General features: G+C 45.5%; 1 protein-coding gene across 2 annotated transcripts in view; it reads right to left on the bottom strand.

Moving 5' to 3' along the window:
• The window catches only part of PARD3B (par-3 family cell polarity regulator beta), a 257615-nt gene that overhangs the window by 83544 nt on the left and 152615 nt on the right, over positions 1-21456 (bottom strand). For both annotated transcript variants that reach the window (XM_068122712.2, XM_068122711.2), the window contains exons 4-11: positions 17408-17532; positions 16884-16936; positions 16538-16621; positions 12885-13010; positions 6123-6278; positions 5788-5966; positions 3033-3172; positions 574-702 (exon numbers count right to left, since the gene is read on the bottom strand). In XM_068122712.2, the coding sequence (XP_067978813.2) occupies positions 574-702; positions 3033-3172; positions 5788-5966; positions 6123-6278; positions 12885-13010; positions 16538-16621; positions 16884-16936; positions 17408-17532 (992 nt within the window). The remainder of the gene's footprint in view (positions 1-573; positions 703-3032; positions 3173-5787; positions 5967-6122; positions 6279-12884; positions 13011-16537; positions 16622-16883; positions 16937-17407; positions 17533-21456) is intronic.

Genomic DNA, 21456 nt, shown 5'->3' with positions numbered 1-21456 from the left:
GCCGGCTTAGGATCCTAGGATCCTGGGTTCGAATCCCGGTCGATCGCTGAATTAACGCCAGGGGGGTTGACTCAGCCTGTCATCCTTCCGAGGTCGGCTAATTGAGTACCAGTTCACTGTCCTCTTTTACGGACCCAACGGACCCCTTTTACGCAGAGTAATTCCCTGTTTGTCGTTAAAGGCAGCAAAAAGGGTTGGCGTCAGGAAGGGCATCCGGCCGTAAAACATTGCTTCAAAAAGGGGACCGAAAAACAACAACAACCACGGTTCCCGAAAAAGGCCAACCCCCGCTTTGCGGGGAAAAATGGCCTCTAAAGGTGGTTATTTTTTTATATATATTTTGGTCCCATTTTACATTCCTTTCTGCACATGGTACAAGTTCAACAGTCGAGAGGGCAAGGGAACTGATAATCACACGTTATTTTCACTTCCAAGCATGCAAGACCAGATTAATGGCATTTGCTGTCAACGAGCACCTCACAGACAGACCACATGGAGTATAAACCTTTAGCACTGCAATCACATAAGTGACCGTTAGAGTGACAAGCATAGAATGAGCCATGCCGTGCTTACGAGTTGCCGTGGAAGGAAAACGTCTTCCTGCCTACAAAGGGTCAGAGATACAACGCCGCCAGCTGGAATCGCCCGCAGACAGGAAACCACCTCCTCCTGACTCTTCCCAACCACCTCTTCATCGTTCACCTGACAAGGTGAGGGGTGGGGGAGGAGTCATGTTGTTGGAATTGAGGAAGCAAGGGTGGTGGGTGCAGGAGAAAACAGGGGTGGCAACGGAAAGGAATGGCTCGGGAAAGGGTATACCGGGGTTAGAATAGCGCCCCTCAGAGTGAGATCACCTAATCAGCAGGAGCGCAGGCGCTCATATGGGAGAGAGAAAAACAAGAAGGGTGATGACCCGCTTGTGTGTTCAGTGACAATGTGGTATGTGATTGGCAGGGAAGGCTCCAGGCTGGAATAATTTGTTGAGTCTATTCATCTGCTTTCAGGGAAATTGCTCATTCAAAAACAGAGTAGTGTACAGACGGAATGATGCAGAGGCTGAATGATGCAGAGGCCAAATGATGTAGAAGCCGAATGAAGCACAAGCTGAATGATGCAGAAGACGAACGACGCATAAGCCGAGCAATGCAGAAGCTGAACGACGCAGAAGTCGAAGGATGTAGAGGCCGAACAATGCAAAGGCAGAAAAGGCAGACAACACAGAGGCAGACAATGCAGAGGCCGAATGATGCAGAGGCCTAACGACGGAGAGGCTGAATGACAGAGAGACCGAACAATGGAGAGGCTGAATGATGCAGAGGCCTAACAATGGAGAGGCTGAATGATGCAGAGGCCTAACGATGGAGAGGCTGAATGATGCAGAGGCCAAATGATGCGGAAGCCGAATGAAGCACAAGCTGAATGATGCAGAAGACGAACGACGCATAAGCCGAGCAATGCAGAAGCTGAACGACCCAGAGGTCGAAGGATGTAGAGGCCGAACAATGCAAAGGCAGAAAAGGCAGACAACACAGAGGCAGACAACGCAGAGGCCGAATGATGCATAGGGCGAATGATGCAGAGGCCTAACGATGGAGAGGCTGAATGACAGAGAGACCGAACAATGGAGAGGCTGAATGACAGAGAGACCGAACAATGGAGAGGCTGAATGATGCAGAGGCCTAACAATGGAGAGGCTGAATGATGCAGAGGCCTAACGATGGAGAGGCTGAATGATGCAGAGGCCAAATGATGCGGAAGCCGAATGAAGCACAAGCTGAATGATGCAGAAGACGAACGACGCATAAGCCGAGCAATGCAGAAGCTGAACGACCCAGAGGTCGAAGGATGTAGAGGCCGAACAATGCAAAGGCAGAAAAGGCAGACAACACAGAGGCAGACAACGCAGAGGCCGAATGATGCATAGGGCGAATGATGCAGAGGCCTAACGATGGAGAGGCTGAATGACAGAGAGACCGAACAATGGAGAGGCTGAATGACAGAGAGACCGAACAATGGAGAGGCTGAATGATGCAGAGGCCTAACAATGGAGAGGCTGAATGATGCAGAGGCCTAACAATGGAGAGGCTGAATGATGCAGAGGCCAAATGATGTGGAAGCCGAATGAAGCACAAGCTGAATGATGCAGAAGACGAACGACGCATAAGCCGAGCAATGCAGAAGCTGAACGACGCAGAGGTCGAAGGATGTAGAGGCCGAACAATGCAAAGGCATAAAAGGCAGACAACGCAGAGGCAGACAACGCAGAGGCCGAATGATGCAGAGGCCTAACGATGGAGAGGCTGATTGACAGAGAGACCGAACAATGGAGAGGCTGAATGATGCAGAGGCCTAACGATGGAGAGGCTGAATGATGCAGAGGACGAGTAATGTAAAGACGGAGAGATGCACTTTAGGCTGTTTTTCAAGACACATGCACCACTGTAACATTGTGATTGACTGAGCCACACAATCACTGCTCTGTGAGGCTCAATTAAACCAAATTTACGATGGACAAACTCACAAAGAAGTCAATAATAATTTCCTTTTGGCATTTCAATTTGGTTTCATCAATTCTGTTAGGGAAAGAACACCTCCCACCAAAAATCCCTCCAGCAGGCCATGTCGGAGTATCTGCTCAGGTTCCACGTTTCAGGACAGGTGTATATTGCAAAGAGAGCACCTTACCATCACATCTCATTATTACTGCTCTCTTAACATTAATAAACTACACACACCATTTGTCCTCACAAACTGGCAGCAAGCTAAATGGGATATCATCAAGGAAAGCTAGGCCTGCGCTGGACAGGCATCTTGGTTGTATCTTCAGTAAAAGTTAACAGTAGTAGATGAGGTGCCTATACCACCGCAGACTCCCAGCAATGTACAACGCGCTAAGGCCAGAATGAGCATTTCTCCTTATGCAGGTCTATAAACGTTAGATGAGTAGATGGAGTGAGGTCACAAACATATGTCATCAATGGACAGTTCCCAACCGGCACATAGTGAGCAAACAACGTGCGAGTCGCATCAACCTTAAGTAGCAGATCACCGGGCCTCATCCGTCCATCCACGATGGCTGCCCCCCGAGGAAGCACGTTCTTGATGTATACCGGGTTCTGCTCACCAATGGGCCCATCCTTTGTGGCGATTGTGAAGCCGAGGCCATCAGACCCTGCACACGAGCATCCATTGTTTTGAGTACCCTCCGGGCCTTATAAATCGGGCACAGCTGGGTTGCCAACGGAAGGCAAGATCATTTTTAAATGTCTTAGGGTCCTTTGGGGACTGATTCATAGTGATTAGTACAAAAAGATGTTCTTGGGAAAGTGAATCAACTGAAAACTACATTTACAAAGACACATTTTTTATACATCACATGGGCCGAATGCTTCTGGACGTATACTGAGAAACAAACTTTTATTAAGTGTTCCTTTTCTACACATAAAATAAGATTTATATTTACCTCCGCCACCAAAGGTGGATGGAGGTTATGTTTTCACCCCTGGCTGTTTGTCTGTCCATTTGTCTGTCCGTTTGTCTGTGAACAAAATATCTCAAAAAGATGTTGACGGATTCGGACCAAATTTGGCAGAGATGTAGCGTATGTGACAAGGACGAAATGATTAGATTTTGGTGAAGATCCGGATTCGGATCCGGCTACTAGAATTTTAAAGTGATTCTTCACCATTGGAAGATCCGGCCCAAAATCGATACATAGCGGGATATCTCAAAAAGTTATGGACGGATTTGGACGAAACTTGTTGGACAGGTTGTGTGTGTGACAAGGAAGAATCGATTCAATTTTGGTAAAGATCCGGATCCAGATGCAGCTCGGAGAATTTTTAAAGAGATTCTTCACCATTGAGTGATATGGCCAACCAGGTGGAGGTATGCTCTCTCCTGAGTGCCGTTCACGTGGTTTGCTTTTGCCTTGACCCGCGACTCGAGGGTTTGTGATCACGTGTCCCATGTGCACTGGTACCTCGCTATTATTTTATTTTCATAAATGTAACTGAAAAACAAGGCATTTCCCGCGGCATATTTCTGCTGATATTATTTGATTCCACATTATCACGCATAACGCCGACACTGAGGCAAATGTGTCTAGCGGCCCCGCCCACATAAAGCTGATTGACAGTCATAGCCACGCCTACCCCGGTCCTATTCTTTTACATAGGAATGTCGTTTTCCATACTTTTCGTGGAATCCTTTCAAGCTACGAGAATTATAATACCAAAGGATGTTGCAGGAAGTAAAACTCTGTCGGATGGTAGCAGAATCTTTGCCATTGATAGAGGCAGCTCGGAAATATGCCGTCTGAAGAAGATCATTATTATTATTATTATTATTATCATTATTATTATTATTATTATGAACAAGAAGATGAATTCCCAGGTTTGACCGATCTCGTTCCCCCCCCTCCCCTCCCCCCACCCCATGGTCTGGAGAACTGAAAGTGATCCCTACCTCGCCAATCAGCTGAACAGACCAGGTAGGCTCCCATATGTAGCCTAAGCGAGTTTTTAAAGAATATAATCCAACTTTAGTTTTGTATGTAGCAGATGGGACCGACATTTTTTTTCCGCACCATCCCTACATCGAGAGTACTAGCGTACTCTCTGATAAACTAACATTCATGTGCATTTTCAACATGTATGCATGCCACGTGCACAATGCGGAGTCGCTTCTTGACGGGAATAGTAAGAGAGGGTGGGGAGAAAAAAGAGGAGGGGGGAGAGTGGAGAGGGGAGAGAGAGGAGGGGAGGGGTAAGAGAAGGAGGACAGGGGGAGAGGGGAGAGGAGAGAACGAGGGAAAGGGGGTGGGGAGGGTAGGGAGGGGAGAAGAGGCGGAAGTGAGGGGAGGGGGACGGGAGGGGAGAGGGAAGGGAGAGGGAGGGGAGGGGGAAGGGAGGTGGAGAAGGGGAGGGGAAGTGAAGGTAGCGTGAGGGGAGGCGGAGGGAGCGTGAGGAGAGGGAAATGAAAGGCAACGTGATCAGAGAAGGGAAGGCAGCATGAGGGGAGGGGAATGGGAGGCAGCATGAGGGGAGGGGAATGGAAGGCAGCGTGAGCAGAGGAGAAGGGAAGGCAGGGTGAAGAGAGGGCAAGGCAACATGAGGGGATGGGAATGGAAGGCAGCATGAGAGGAGGGGAATGGAAGACAGCGTGAGCGGAGGAGAAGGGAAGGCAGGGTGAGGAGAGGGGAAGGCAGCATGAGTCGATGGGAATGGAAGGCAGCATGAGGGGAGGAGAGTGGAAGGCAGTGTGAGCAGAGAATAAGGGAAGGCAGGGTAAGGAGAGGGGAAGGCAGCATGAGGGGAGGGGCAAGGGGGTAGAGGAGAGACAAAGAGGGGGGAGACAGAGAGGATTGAGGGAGAGATGGTGAGGAGTGTGGGAGAGATAGAGAGGGTGGGGAAAAGAGAGAGGAGAGAGAGAGATGTCAAGAGAGAAACTCAGGACCCTAAGATCTCAAACCAGCCACCTTAACCCTTCAGCCAGCACCAGGCCACAGCTCCCCTGAATGAGCATTGTTTGATAGTCATAAGTCATAACCGTTCTTCATGATGGCTCTGAAATAAGAAAATCCTGTTTCCTAAATGAAGGGCATTAAACTTCCTTTGCAATCTACAGATATGAGCACCCTCGACCTGGGAAAAACCAAAACCAAAAATTTAAGAGCTTCAACCCAAAATACCAATGGTTAACGTTCATGTGTAATTATAAGAGCTTAAATCAACAACCTGTCTCAGGTATGGAAAAATCTAGTCAAACACACGTAAACGTTCGCACCTTTGTGGAGCCGAAGGGACATTCTCTTGCGAAAGCTCCTTGTGCCTGGTCCGAGTGCCAATGGGGTTCCTGGTTTGCGTGGCCCGGGCAGGCTCTGCATTGTTGGACTGGAGGACTGCTGTGGAGAGGTCGGTTCTGAAGTGGATCTCAACCTTGTTTCGTCGAATTCACACAAAGATCTGACAAACATCAAACATAACAGGCTAAAAATACACAACAACAAAGTATTTGGAGGCAAAAACCTTTTAAAACAATGATGCTTGTAGTTACCATCAATAACACAGAATGTCCTCCATGAGCCTGGACCAGCTTCCCCTTCCCTCCAGGGAGCTCACCTCTGTGTAGGTGGTGACGCCGACCGGCCTGGACTGCGGCGGCCAAATCCCAGATGAGGTGGTAATGAAGCTCGATAATGAGCAAGCTTGCTCGCTGGAACCACTTGCAGAACCATGGGTCCTGCCCGCATTGCATTCACGAACACCTGCTGGGATCTGCAGGACAATGAGATGTTCAGGTGTGAAGGTCGAGGAAATAACTTGCTACTGACTGTACAACACGTTACACTTTGTGCTCAAGCCTCGTGTATATAAAAGATAATTAGGTTATAGTCGACTAGAGAGGCTACCCGGCATTGCCTGGCTGGGTGAGCTTTTCCCAGCAGTGTTTTTGGGACGTGTTGGATATTGAAAAGCAATGGAGTTATTGGCCTCATGATGGTTACCTTTAGCGGGCAAGCGGCAGCGCTGCGTGACCCCACGTCCCAATATACACCTTATAGAGGCCAACGTATGCTAGCCCAAAATCTTGCCCAGATTCTGAAGTACCGACACCCAAAAGTTGGGGCCTCTAAGTCCTCTGGTTCGTCCATGAAATAGTAACATACAAGTGCACAAGCAAACACACAAACAGACAAACACTTGAAAATGTATATATAATGGAGCAAGTCTTTGTGATTATGTATGTATGTTTGTATGTATGTCCGCTCTTCACTCATTGGTTGGACAGCTGACCTGACACCACCCACAATTGTAACTTGAAATAATGAACCCAAAGTACCCAGAGTACCAAAAAGACCTCTCCCCGCATTCCAGACGACCCAAAAGAAGCTGAGGACGGTAAAAAAAAAACCCAGAGGACCCAAAAGACTGAAAAGACCCCAAGGACCTAAAAGACCCCAAGGCTCCAAAAGACCCAAAAACCCAAATGAGGTCCTCAATGCCAAACAAGAAATTAGAGCTGTCTCCCTTGACATATCACGTGCCTTCGATACGGTCTGGCACCCCGCTCTGCTCACCAAACTCTCCTCCTATGGTATCCATGGAAATCTCCACGCATGGCTTGCGGACTTCCTCTCTAGTCGGAGTCAACGTGTGGCCCTGAATGGGTTTCTTTCATCTCCCCCTTCCTGTTCAGGCTGGAGGTCCCCAAGGTAGTGTTCTGGGCCCTGTGCTTTTTCTGGTCTTCATCAATGATCTCTCAGACTCTCTTGAAGATCCTCTCTATCTCTTTGCTGATTACTCCACTCTCTGTCGCTCCATTCCTCATCCCTCAGATCGGCAGTCTGCAGCCTCCTCACTCTCTGCAGACCTGGACAAAATCACAGACTGGTCAAACAAGTGGAACATGTCTTTCAATCCTGACAAGTCTCACACTTTTACGATGTCTCTCCGAAAAGACCGACTGGACAACCCTCCCATCTACTTTCTGAATAATCCTCTCCAAGAAGTTCTGTCACTCAAGCTTTTGGGTCTCACTATCTGCCATGATCTTTCCTGGGAAAACCACATTTCAAATCTGGCCCCCAAAGCCAGTCGCCGACTGGGCATCCTCCATTGTGCGAAGTCCTTCCTTGGCACACCTGAGCTCCTCACCACATACAAGGCTTTCATCCGCAGCTCAATGGAATACTGCTCTCCCCTCTGGGATGGTACTCCTGCCTCACACCGAGCTCGGCTTCACACTGTTGAAACCAAACCGTTCAGAATCATTGGAATCTCCCGCGATGAAGCTAACTCCAAGGGCCTTTCACTCACTCACCGCAGGCAGGTTGGTGGTCTTTCTGTCTTCTGCCGACTCCTCCCCGGCCTTGCTCCCCCAGCTCTCTATGGACTGTGTCCCCCAAATATTCCTACAGGTCGCACAAGATCTGCCAGCAACCCTCTTATGGTTAAACTACCAAAATAAACTCTCTGCTCACCTTCACTCCTTCATTCCTCTTTTCTCCCGCCTCTGGAACAAACTCCCTCACTCTCTTAAATCCCACTCCTCTCTCCATGTCTTTAAAACATCTGTTCACCACCATCTCTTATCTTCCCCCATCCAAAACCTTGATCTTTTCTACCCCCGCTAATTTCACCCCAGATCCACTTTTTTGAAATACCAACTTCTTTCCTGGAAGTCCTTAGTGTCCTTGTGTTTTATACTTCAACCTCTTCCCACGCCTCCTCCCCCCAAGCCCTCTCCCTCTCACAGATCTCCCGATGTCTCTGCTCTCAAATGTTGTGTTTTTGCTTCCCCTTCTTTCCCCATCTTGTCTACCACTACCCTTATTATATATTTTGTGTGTCTGTTTGATTTTTTTGTGTGATAAATGTTAGCTCTTTCACGAGCCTCGACCCTGTATACAAAAAAAATAAAAACAATCCTGAGGTCCCAAATGACCCCGAGGACCCAAAAGACCCTGAGGACCCAAAAGACCCAAAGGACACAGAAGATCCAAAATACCCAAAATACCTGAAGACTCAAAATACCCCAAAGACCCTCAAGAACCCTGAAGACCCAAAAGACCCCGAAGATACGAAAAGACCCCAAAGATCTTTAAAGACCCAAAATACCCCAAAAACCTAAAACACCTCAAAGACACTTAATATCCAAAAGACCAAAAAGACTCAAAAGACCTGAAAGACTCAGAAGACCCAAAAGACCCCGAAGACCTTTAAAGACCCCAAATACCCCAAAGACCCAAATGACCCAAAATATGCCAAAGACCCTTAAAGACCTAAAATACCCAATAGACTGAAAAGTCCCTGAATATCCAAAATACCCCAAAGACCCAAAAGGCCCAAAGGACTCTGAAGACTGAAAAAAACCCAAAGACCCTTAAAGACCCAAAATACCCTGAAGACTCAAATGATCCAGAGGAACCAAAAGACCTCAAGGACCTAAAAGACCCCAATACCCTTAAAGACCCCAAAGACCCTAAAAGACCTAAAATACCCTGAAGATCCTTAAAGACCCCAAATACCCTAAAAGACACAAAATACCCCAAAGACCCCTAAGACACAAAAGACCCCAAAGATGCAAAAGATCCCCAAGATGCTAAAGACCCAAAAGACAAAAAAAAATAACGAAAAGACACTAAAAACCCTGAAAGACCCCAAAGATCCAAAAGACCTAAAAGACCCAAAATACCCCGAATACCCAGAAGAATGAATAAACCCCAAAGACACAAAATACCCTGAAGATCCAGAAGACTCCAAAGACCTGAAGACTGACAAGACCCCGAAGACCCAAAATACCATGAAGACCCATAAGACACAAAAGACCCCATGGACCCAAAAAGTCCCAGAGGACCCAAAAGACCCAGAAGACTGAAAAAACCTCAAAGACAAAATACCCTGAATATCCAGAAGACTCCAAAGACCTGAAGACTGACAAGACCCCGAAGACCCAAAAGACCATGAAGACCCATAAGACACAAAAGACCCCATGGACCCAAAAAGTCCCAGAGGACCCAAAAGACCCAGAAGACTGAAAAAACCTCAAAGACAAAATACCCTGAATATCCAGAAGACCCAACGGACCCCAAACACCCAAAATACCCCGAAGACCCAAATGACCCTGAAGACTGTTAAAGACCCAAAATACCCAAAATACCCCAAAAAACCCAAAAAACCCTGAAGACCCCAAAGACCCTGAAAACCCAAAAGACCCTGAGGACCCAAAAGACCCTGAAGTCCCAAAAGACCCAGAGGATACAAAAGACTTCAAAGACCCAAAAGATCAAGAGGACCCCAAATTTTGTAAGGCAGAGGATTCAGACGTTGTCACACTCACGAGGCTGTACTGTCGAATAAACTGTCTCAACCCGTCATTTTTGACAGGCTTTTCTACTAGTATTAATAATGATAAGCGGTAAGAACCTCATTGTTTATTCCGCGCAGTTGTTGTTCCATTTATCATTATCTGGGACATAGGGCCATCCACAACAGGGTAATAAATGTTTGCCGCCCACTTGAAAAATTCTGGACATACCACTGCACTGCTGGACATTGCCAAAGCAACCCTCAATCAAGACAGGAACTTGGATATGATAATGGCATACAATTGCAGACTATGAGGAAAAGGTACCTTACGATCTTTAACATCCACAGGTAAATGCTAGCAGGCAAGACAGCCAAGACATGGTTTACTCAGGTATGTAGAGCTTGACAGCCTTGGCGAATCCATGGCATGTGGAGTGGTTTGGAGGGGATGGCAGCCCCTTCCCTCCAGAAGCTGAACTTTTTACAGATGTAGCGGAGATTATCTGTAGTGAGGTTTTCCAAGTTTAACTTAATGGCTGAAGTCGTTCAGGCTTTTACTACATTTTGTGAGTGGAGAGGATCCAGAAAATGCCTTTTGCTTTGGTGGTGTAAATTATTTTTTATGGAGGCCAAAGAGAAATCCTAGTATCGGTATCATTATAGGATTGGTGACATGAAAAGACCCTTGACAGTGTATCCTGATTAAGCAATGAAAATCACATGACTATCACAACATATTATATTGTCAGACCATCCCAGCCACTACTGTGGCAGCCCCACTGACAGGTGCTTACAACTGGTGATTCATAACACCTGTCATTTGAAATATTTGCTGCTGCACCACAGCGAGGGAAGAATTAAACACTGGAAGGTCATTGCCATTGTCATGCGGGTCACGTGCACCGGGTGTACCTCCCCTGTAACTTTCCTGAAAAGCCCAAAGGTGACGGTATACACTCAGGCCAATAATCAAACCTAGACAAGACAGTTCAAGGGTGAGTGTGCCACTTCTGAGCTCTCTTCATAATCCCTAATCCGAGCAATCATGCCTTCAAAACCCCTTTGATAATTCATTTTCAAAACACATTGCAAAAGGAATTCATACAGACATAAACACATCATAGCAGGCTTGTTTAAAGGTCATGTCACTAACTGTGATCCTCAAAATCGCCTCTCACACTCCTCTTTATTCCCCATCCCCTCGCAAGTCATATGAAGGCAATTAAAACAATGATACCCACTACTATTACTACTACTACTACGACTATGATTACTACCACCGCGACCACCACCACCACTACAACTATGGCTACAACCACCACTACTACTACTACTACTACTTTTATATACATGGGCTAAGGCTCGTAACAGAGCTGGCTGACACAAACACACACACACACACACACACACACACACACACACACACACACACACACACACACACGAGACAAACACTTAACACAGCCACTGAGCTTGGGGGAAGTGCCGTCACCAACGTCACTTCCTGGGATATTCTGGGTTCCAGCGACGTCATAACAACGGCCCCGCTTTTCTCACCGTACTCAGTGTGGCATTTCCTCAAGAGGAATTTCCTCCTCCCCGTGGATGCCACAACCGGTGGGGATTGCCCGTGATCTATCCTTTCGAAGCAAGGAAGCAGCACGTACCATTTTAAAAGTCTTCGGTATGACTTTAACCGGGCCAAACCGGATGGGTGTTTTTTAGGAGACACCATCTCCTTACTGGATGGCCGTTAGCTACCTACGAGAGTTCAATCAACCGTCCTTTGCCAGGTGTTGTTTTTGGTCCTGACAGAGTGTCACAGTCACCCTCCCCACTCGCAAAGCCAGTGAGGGGTGTCCGTTTAGTCGCCGACAATCCGACCATGCGGCAGGCAGTCCCAAAAGACTGACCTGACCATAAAACTACTACTACTACTACTACTACTACTACTACTACTACTACTACTACTACTTGTGGCCCCAATGATTCCCACCTTCTTGTGGGGTCGGTCAGTGAAGCTTTTGTATCAAATCTTTCTCGAACCAGCTGGTAAGGCCTGACATTCGACTGAAGGTAGAGGGAATTTGTAATTTGTTCAGCGTGCCGGTGATAACTCACCTACGCTTTGCAAAAGACACTATGGGATATTTAATGTCCAACAACTAAAGCTTGCAGATGGGACACCCAGCTTAACATCCATCAAGGGATCAGCGCTCTCAATGATGCAATGTCCCGCCTGCGAAGCACCAATCTAACAGTTTGGATTTGATTCGGGATCGAAACCAAGCTAGTAGTGGTCCATCGCGAAGATTTCAAAGTGAAAGTGCACTGACCTCTGTACTACCCAACTACACTATTGAAACTAGATGGTATTCATGGAATACTTACCCTGCGCAGTCAACTTGTTGCGAGCCAACTCTTCTGTTTTTGAACATTTTTTTTCTTTGATCCAATATGGCTGCCAGACCACGTGAGCGATGACATCATAAATTTATATTCTCCGATATAATTTTTGCATAGATCACGCTCAATACATTTGAACTGATCAGACTAAGCGATGTCCCTGTCGAATTATGACGTCATAATTATGGCACCAATGACGTCATCGTTGACAACACCTATTCCCCATATGGAGTTCTTTACAATGAGCCATGTTTCAATTTTTTCCATGGGGTAGTTTCAGAGATGTAGAGGTGTGAAGTTTTTCCAAGATGGCGCCTGTACCACGTGACCTATGACGTCATAATACTCATTAAAATATTTAAAGGGGGAGGCCCTCCTATGGTAAAATTTCATGTCAATCAACATGTCAATTTCATGTCAAAATTTCATGACCAATGGTTGCCGAGAAAATGAATTTTTAAAATGCAGACACGTGCGTACGTACCTGAATGCTTAAAACCGCTTTTCGCTTTGCGAGCGCAGGGTAATAATGTTGAGATTAGACAACAATGAGAATACACCAAAGTGACATTGAGCATTACAAAACAGCATGATTAGCAAAGTGAAAAGAAACTCACAACCCCCGGATAAAAGAGGAAGTCAGAAAGTCAAAGGTTCCAAACATACTGCTCAAATGTGTTATCCAGAAGGCTGATGTCATTCACGCAGACGATGCAATCTCCTGCATCAAACCATCCCTCCCTCTCAGCTCTGCTGTCCTTGGAAAGGCTCCTCACATGGAGGCCCAGGTTCCTGCACCAGGCCGACAACAAATTCATTCATCTCCATCGGGAGAACACAGCGACTTCAATGTTCCTCTTTGGAAAGAAAACAACAAAAATCAAGTGCCAAAGACTCTCAGAGCAATAACCACACTTCCTTTGCTTTTATGATAAACTTGTAACGTTACACGCGCTTTTTCAAACCGTGCCTCTGGGAGTTCAGGGCCAAGATCGGATTCGTGTGGCATGTGCTGGTAATCTACAAACTCCAGATGCCACCTCCTTTAACCCACATCAAACCCTTCCTTGATGCAGTTATTGACAATATTCTGGCCGGGAACACCGCGGACATCTCGGGAGTCAATTTTCCATTTGCCAAAACAGATTTCGATCAAAACCAAACGCAAAAAGAAAAGGTTTCAGCTGTAATTGGCACTTTAAATGAGGACCTTCATTACCGATCCACTTAGTGTTTCTAGCTTTTGTGACCAAAGTGACATGATTAATGGTGAATGAGACAAAAGGGATAGGCAAAAGTAACAGTTACATGACATAGCACAACTAACCGCTTTTGGATGGAATTTCACCCAAGGCCAGATTTTTTGCGGCCAAACCTCCATGAGTAGTCCATCATTGCAATCTCCACCACAGGTGCCTGCCAGAAAACCCACGGCTCACCCTGGTGCACGACAGCCCTCGTGAGAGGTGGAAGAGCCACGGGGGTGGCAAAAGGCCATGGAGATCTCCAGCCTGCGTCGCGATGAATGGTTTTATTCGCAATTACATGGTCCCACCGGTGAAGACTACATTGCTAAATCAGGACGGGGGAACCAGATCCTGTGGGTTTGCTTTTCAAAATTATCCTGATCTTTTCCAGGCTTGTTATGTCAACTCCCAAATTGCATCGCTTCCCCACCTCCCACCCCCTTCTCAAGTTCTTTTTCGATACAAGGAAAGAAACGAGTCAACCACAGTTAGTGGACTTCCATCACATGTAGACTGGACCAGTTGGAGCAGCCAAATTACACCACTCTCGAGGTTGTTATTGAGCAAACTGGGCTTTTAACAACATTCTAACAGTGACATGGCTGTGCTCCTGAAACGAAATAGAGTTCCTGAAGCTTAGAATCCAAATAATTAATACTATACTGCCTTCACGGGCTTTGGACACACAACTTCTAGGATGCCAGTCCAATGTCCTCAAAAAACTACCACTGCACCCAATTCACAATGAACAATCACGAAACGTAGAGTATCGATGAAAAACAAAATTCATTGCCAATCATGTCTCTGACCCTTGAAGCCATCTGTAGCTACAACTCCTACTTTGTGAGCACAGCTGTTTGCAATTGAGAGAAATTGTTGTATATTAATGGCGTCGGTGAATCTTACTATAATTCACCAAATGTCTGTCTGTCTGTCTGTTCCCAGGTACCGCAAAAACGGCTGAACCGATCGCAACGAAATTTTGGGTGGGTAATCCTGGGACCCCCTGGAGTAAAATGGCTATATTGTTTTTCCAATTTTTTTTCCCATTTTTCCAATTTCCAATTTTCCAGTTTTTCCAAACACGATGGAATAATATTTACCGATATGAACAGTGATTTGGCTTTTATTGAAATTCTACAAATACTGTTTAGATTTTGATGGTTTGCGTGTGATATGATTTAACGGATGTTTATATAAATCGTTTAAAATACAGACTTGGCATTTAATATGGAATTTTTTTTTTTTCTTGACTTGGATTTATTTTCTTAACTCAGTATATCAATCTGGTGAGTTTCTTTTACACTTTGGTGATTTATTTGTTAAAAGAACCATGTCACTGATTGTCTGTCGCAGCAAAAAGTCAGCGACAGGATTGTATCACAGGTGGCGTGGCAAAATGTACGGACAGGTGCATTTGATGATTGGCTTCACAGTCGGGTATACAAGGGTTGTTGCGTTCTGTATTAGTGGAAAACAACTGCTGCACATCTCCAAAAGTTATTGCCGCGTCCTCTGGAGATGGTCCGTCAACTTGACAATGCTGTTTCTCATGGAGTGGTGGCTTTACGAAATTACGGCATGAAACAGCGTGCTATTGCTCAGCAGTATGGCATCACTCAAGGTCAGGTGTCAAAGATCCTGAAACGAAATGCTCAGAGGGGTGTCCCTACTCCAATACCGAGGCCAGGACGTCCCCGCAGAATCACAAGGAGGGATGATCGCCAGCTGCACCGGTTAGTCCGCAATGGCTGTACCAAGTCAGCTAATCGGCTTAGGGCTGAGTGGCAGCAACTGACAAATGTGCCTGTATCCAGAAGGCTAGTCAACCAACGACTGGTTCAAGCAGGCTATCGTGCCAGGCGTCCCCTGAGAAAGCCACGCCTGACCAGACAACACTGCCAGCGCCGATTGCAGTGGGCCAGAGAGCACCGTCAATGGCAGCCAGGACACTGGAATCAAGTGATCTTCAGTGACGAGTCTAGATTTCTGGTCTATCGTCAAGATGGCCATGTCCGAGTGCGCAGCAAGTGCATGAAGCCTACAACAAAGATTGTATAGTGCCAAGAGTCCAAGCTGGAGGTGGTGGGGTGACCGTTTGGGCTGCTTTTCATGCAGGGCGCAAAACTGACCTGGTTGTTCTGAATGGAAACCTGAACCAGTTCAAGTACAGGGCCATTCTGGAAGAAACATTGATTCCATTTGCTCGTGCAGCCTTTCGAAGAAACTTTGTCTTCCAAGATGCCAATGCACGGCCTCATCGTGCTTGCATGATCCAACACTTTCTTGCTGACCGTGGTGTAGAGCATATGGAGTGGCCTGCCATGTCCCCGGATATGAATCCGACAGAGAACTTGTGGGCAGAATTAATGCGTCAAATCGATCACTTGGACCAGTAGCCGACCTCTGTGCGTGAATTGCAGCAGGCTATTGTCACTGCATGGCAAGCAATTCCTGTCCAAACCTTGGCATATCTCGTGAACAGCATGTCTCAACATGTACGTGCTCTCCTGAATGCTCGTGGGGGTTACACGAAGTACTGAACTGTAATTTTACTGTCCGTAATCCCAGTCGTAATTTAACTTATGTTTTTGTTAAAAAAAAAATTGGCTAATGTGCAAAATAAAGAGATACTTCTGGGAAACGTACAGAAGTTTAACACAGAACTGTCCATGAATTGAGTTCGATATCAGTTTACATCACTTTCAAGGATCAATTTATTTGTTTCGAAATGTCAAATGTGGTTTTTGTTTCTTTTAAAGGTCACATTAACAAAATCTAGAATAGTTTCAACATAATTCCAATGAACTTTTGGTTATAAGACATCTTGAAAAGTAAGTTCACCCCCACAAAAAAAATATTCCATATTAAATGCCAAGTCTGTAAAATAAAAAAGCCTTCAATTTCTGATATTTTGCCTTTTCATTTGGGCCTCCCAATTGAAACCCCGTCCATAGGGTGGGTACCGTTGCTAGTTCTAATATTCCGTAGATCGACATAACTTCCAAATTAGGATGAAAATGAAGAGGAGATGCATGTGTGATGTAAATCAATTAGAGGAACGATGCAAACCTTTTGGCTCTGCTGCCAAAGTGAACAATATGCATGCCCAGCGGTTCACTGCCGGTCTCCACAGTAATCGTGCGCACCATCTCACTGCAGTACAGGAGGGTATGTGAAGTTAGCCATCCATCAAGTGCTAAATCCGGCAAGCAGTGGGCACCGGTCTCACTTGGCATGCTTTAACGGTCCACGTGACGGTCTCCTCTCCCAAATTACAGACAATTTCAATAGTCTGGTGAAAGAAAGCATCGTCAAGTCTCCCGTGATGGGCGGAAAAAAGCAAGGAGAACCAAGAGGATGCCCAGAAGAAATGTGATCGCAGCGCCACCCGTTCTCAGTGGCAGAGGTTTTGTACCTCAGAGAAGAGGAGCCCTCGTCTGCGCTGCCCCGCTCCGTGGTGCAATACTCCTGAACATAAAAAGGAGGAGAGTGTGAGGAAAGAAATTGATGACTACAAGTCTCACTGTGCAATCGAGAGCAACAGGAAATAATTTGTACTTAACGTGTGCATCAGCTGCCACTTAACGTGTGCATCAGCCGCCGCTTAGCCTCCCATACCAACTGTTTTGGCAGTCAAAGCAATGAATTTAAAAATGCAACTCTTAAACACAAGATTGCCAGTGGCAATTCGGTGCGATATTGGCTCAGGTGGAAACGAAAACATTTCAAAGAGTGAAAATGTGGTACAGTGAAACACATGCATGCCATTGTACATCAACTCCTGTTGAGTTAATTGTAGTGTAAATGAAAGTGAACAAAAGAGGATGCTAGACAAGCAGTAAAAAAATGCCTTCGTCAGCTCTGGTGTTGTGGACATGAGACACCTGAGGGTCCTACACCGTCTCACTGCAGCTCATAATGACAGAGCAGGTAACTCACACCATATCCAGTGGCACTCGCTGCACAAATGAGTTTAGGAGATGAGTTTGCGGATCGGACCCTTCCTGAAGTTTGGTTTCCATCCCTTGAGCCACCTGCTCCTGGGAGGGCCTTTGGGGCCAGACCTGGAAACAGACAAACATATTTGTGGATCATCGTGTACACACCTCATCTCTACATCACATATAGTTCGGTCCCCAATGATCCCAATAAGTTTTCATCGAAGACGTCACGTAGACTTAGTGATGTAATTAACTGAAGAGGAACAGATGCTATTCTGTGGTAATTCTTATAATTTGGTAAATGCAAGTCCAATGTGCTTAATCATCTTAGTTATAGGTGTGCTGGGAATACTTCACAATGCAAGACAGAGGAATTTTGGGTTTCGGTTTCGGCCTACTCATACACACAGGCCATGCACAAAATGGGCATCCATTAACCTGCCTGTTCCTATTTCTCTGTGTACAGTGTTTGTTTTCTTGTCTCCTTTGTCATATTTGTGTCTAATTATTTGTGTCACGACATGAAGATGGAGCATTTCATTCAGCAATCCTACACAGTCTTCCATATTGGTGCATCTCCCTCTTGTGTGCGCTCTCTAACGTTTTGCAACTTTCCTTTGAGCTGGAAGAATCTTTAAACGGTTTGTTTGTGTTTGTCGTTAACATTTCGTGAAACGCTCAGAGGGAAAGCAGAAAAGGTTTCGGTCAATGAATGATCCTCACAATGCACGGAGGAAATGGCAATTGGCAGATCTCTCGGGGATTGTGCAGCATAATGGTGAATATCGCTGTGAAACGTATGTGGATAACAAAAGATCTGCGGGAAGAATCACGATATTAAGGGTGGAATGAAATGAAGCAGAAGAGTGCGGGGCTGCGATGATGCAGATGGAAAGAAAGACACACGTTTCACACAAAACACAAACACAAACAAAACTACAACAGCACTCAGTAGAGAGCATACCTCTGCCAATTGAACAGTTTACGTTTTATATCCCAGAGTAGACCAGAAAATCACAATACAGAATCACATTTAATAAAAATCATCCGTCCACAACTTTTTGAGATATCCTGCTATGTATATCGTTTTTGGCCCTATCTCCCAATGATGAAGAATCACTTTCAAAATTACAGTAGCCGGATCCGGATCCGGATATTCTCCAAAATTGAATCGATTCTTCCTTGTCGCACACATACAACCTGTCCACTAAGTTTCGAACAAATCCATCTATACCTTTTTGAGATATCCTGCTATATATTGGTTTTAGCTCTATCGCTCAATGGTGAAGAATCACTTAAAAATTAAATAATTCTCATATCCGAATCCATATTCAGATCTTCACCAAAATCGAATCGATTCTTCCTTGTCACACAACCAACCTGTCCACCAAGTTTCGTCCAAATCCGTCCACAACTTTTTGAGATATCTTGTTCACAAACGGACAAACGGACAGACAGACAGGGGTGAAAACATAACCTCCATCCACCTTTGGTGGCGGAGGTAAAAAGACAAACACAAAAAAGGAAAAAAAAGAAAAAGGGAAAAGGTGACGATGTTTCATAAAGCAGGGCGAATTAATGAATGATGAATGGAAAGTAAAACGAGCGATCGAGTAATGCTGTTGAGGATAAGGGATGATGATATAAGTGAAGATGAAAGGGAAGTTGACATGGAGGGAGTGGAGGAACGAGGAACTGATTGTTGATGTGGAAAAAAAGGGAAGAGTCGAGATTGAAAATAGGTATGAAGGAGGAAAAAGGTAAATAACAGTAGTCCGACAGGATTGTGCAGAAGTAGCGCACTTACCTGGGCTGTATAGTCTGTCGAGTCATTCACAAACCAACTGGTCAGCAGGCCTGATGTTCGACTAAGGGCGATTTGGGCAAGAATTTGGAATTTGGTCATGGTGCCGGCAATATCTTGCCTCCGCAACGCAATGGACACCGAGGGATCTTTAACCTCTTCCACCTAATGCCAGCAGACGCCACTTTAACTTCCATCCAATTGATGGCACACACACATGGATGAATCACCCTGCATGTGAAACATCAGGATGACAGTTTATAACTGGGTTGGGATTCAAATCCAGGCCAGACAGCTCAGAGGTGATTGTGCATACCTCCAGACTATCCTGCCAGCACTCACAAGTCTTAGATCTCTCTCTTAAATTAAAAATAATACAATTATCTATTAGAAAACGACAAGAATATGAGGAAACATAAAGACAGGCCCTAATACACATACTATACTCATAAAGAGTCTACTGGGTGGTCGAAGGGTCTCAGTTGCAGAACTTTTTGGCCAAAAAGAGCAGTACTAATTATTGATCAAACCCCCAGTGACCATTTGACCCAGCCGTAACCTATATGACGCTGTGCACAAGGAGAAAAAGGATGGGTGAGGAGATCACGTGAGGGAAAGATGTTATCAATGCACCAAACCACCAGGGAGACAGGCCTTCAGCAATGTCAAAGGGAAATTGCAACCACACATGTTACGGAAGCACCCAGGCCTAAGGCCTACAGTGCAGGACAACAATGCAAAAGGAAATGGCACTAACATCCCATGCTCTGTAGCAAGATATCACTTCCAGCTACAAGTATTTTTTAAAATAAAGGAATAGTGTAGGATAAAACTTCCCAAAAATGTTACTACTACTACTGCTACTACTACTGCTATGACTACTACCACTACTATTTAAGTGGCCCCAATTAATTCCAACTTCTGTGGGATTAGACAAAAATTTTCCCTCTCCAATCCCATCTTCTGTGAGCATCCTCTCTCTGCAACTCAATTCTCCCTTCTCCCTCTCCACCACATACTTCCATCTCAATTTTGGTCTGTCCCTTCTCCTTATTCCAACTACCTTCAAATCAAAGACCTGCCTGATCACATCCACCTCCTCCTTCCTGAGCACATGCCCCGACCAACACGGATGTGCCTCTTCTGGCCTTCCCTTCATGTCCCTTACTCTTGCCCATATCCTGATATCCTCATTCACCTTCCTTTCCTTCAAAGAGATCCCATAAGCACAATCAGCATTTGATCTCCATCCATTAGTTAGAGCAATCACTCATTTTCCTTTCTCAAGGTCCAAATATTCGCTCCATACAAGAGAACTGGTCTTATTTTGTAAATTTTCACCCTCAGCCTAACCATGTATCATCCCACAAACACTCCTCCACTTATCTATCTCTATCACTCCATCTATCTCCTCATCCACCCCTCCACCACCCTCCAACCCTGCAACTGCCCCATTCCTGCAAAAATTCCTGCAGGCTCTTAATCATAAGTTTTTGCTTTTCTTGTCATTAATATGCAATATCGCTGGAGTGGTTCAAGAGCTCAACTCTTAGTTTCTTAGTTAGAGGACATATAAATTCCACCAGGTTGTGACGTTGATGATGTGGACTTACTGTTCTCAAAATGCACGGTCCTCATCGACAAGCCAATGTAACTCCACACATGTGGAAAAATCCAACACTGTGGACTAAATATACAGAATTCAACTCAAGCATACATTCCTGTTTGTAGATTTGTGTAAAAAAATTATTTTACCAAGTTCAAAGCTCAAAAACAAAGGATGGCTGCAACTTTGGAAGCTGTAAAAAAAAAGGTTTTGGAGGAAGAATCACTGAATGTCGTCCTTAGGAGTCTGAGATGTCCGGATATGGGTTTGATTCATGGAAAAGGTCAACCAAAACTGTCATTCCGGCATACTTATCAGATTCCACTGCATCATGGGCAACTAATAAATTGTGTTTCTTGCCCAACAAAACATAAATTGACATGATCGACCAAATACAAAAGCTTTATGACTAACCCTAACAACTCGGTTCTGAGGTCGGCCAAGCGAGAGCTTTTGACCAAAGTCTTTCATAGAGCGATTGGCCAGGGCTGACTTTCGACCGGAGATGATTGCGGCAGGTTTATTTTACAACATTTAACAGCGAGTATGGCCAAGCTTTATCATGTACTTAGATTTCTTATTTGTTCAGGATTCAGGATGCCGGCAATAACTCATCTACTCCACCTCTCTGCCCCCG

The sequence above is a fragment of the Myxine glutinosa genome, chromosome 7 (genome assembly GCF_964187855.1).
Source record: "Myxine glutinosa chromosome 7, kmMyxGlut1.1, whole genome shotgun sequence".
NCBI classification, from domain to species: Eukaryota; Metazoa; Chordata; class Myxini; order Myxiniformes; family Myxinidae; genus Myxine; species Myxine glutinosa.
Note: the sequence above shows the minus strand (reverse complement) of the source record. Positions and strands in the feature narration are given on the sequence as shown.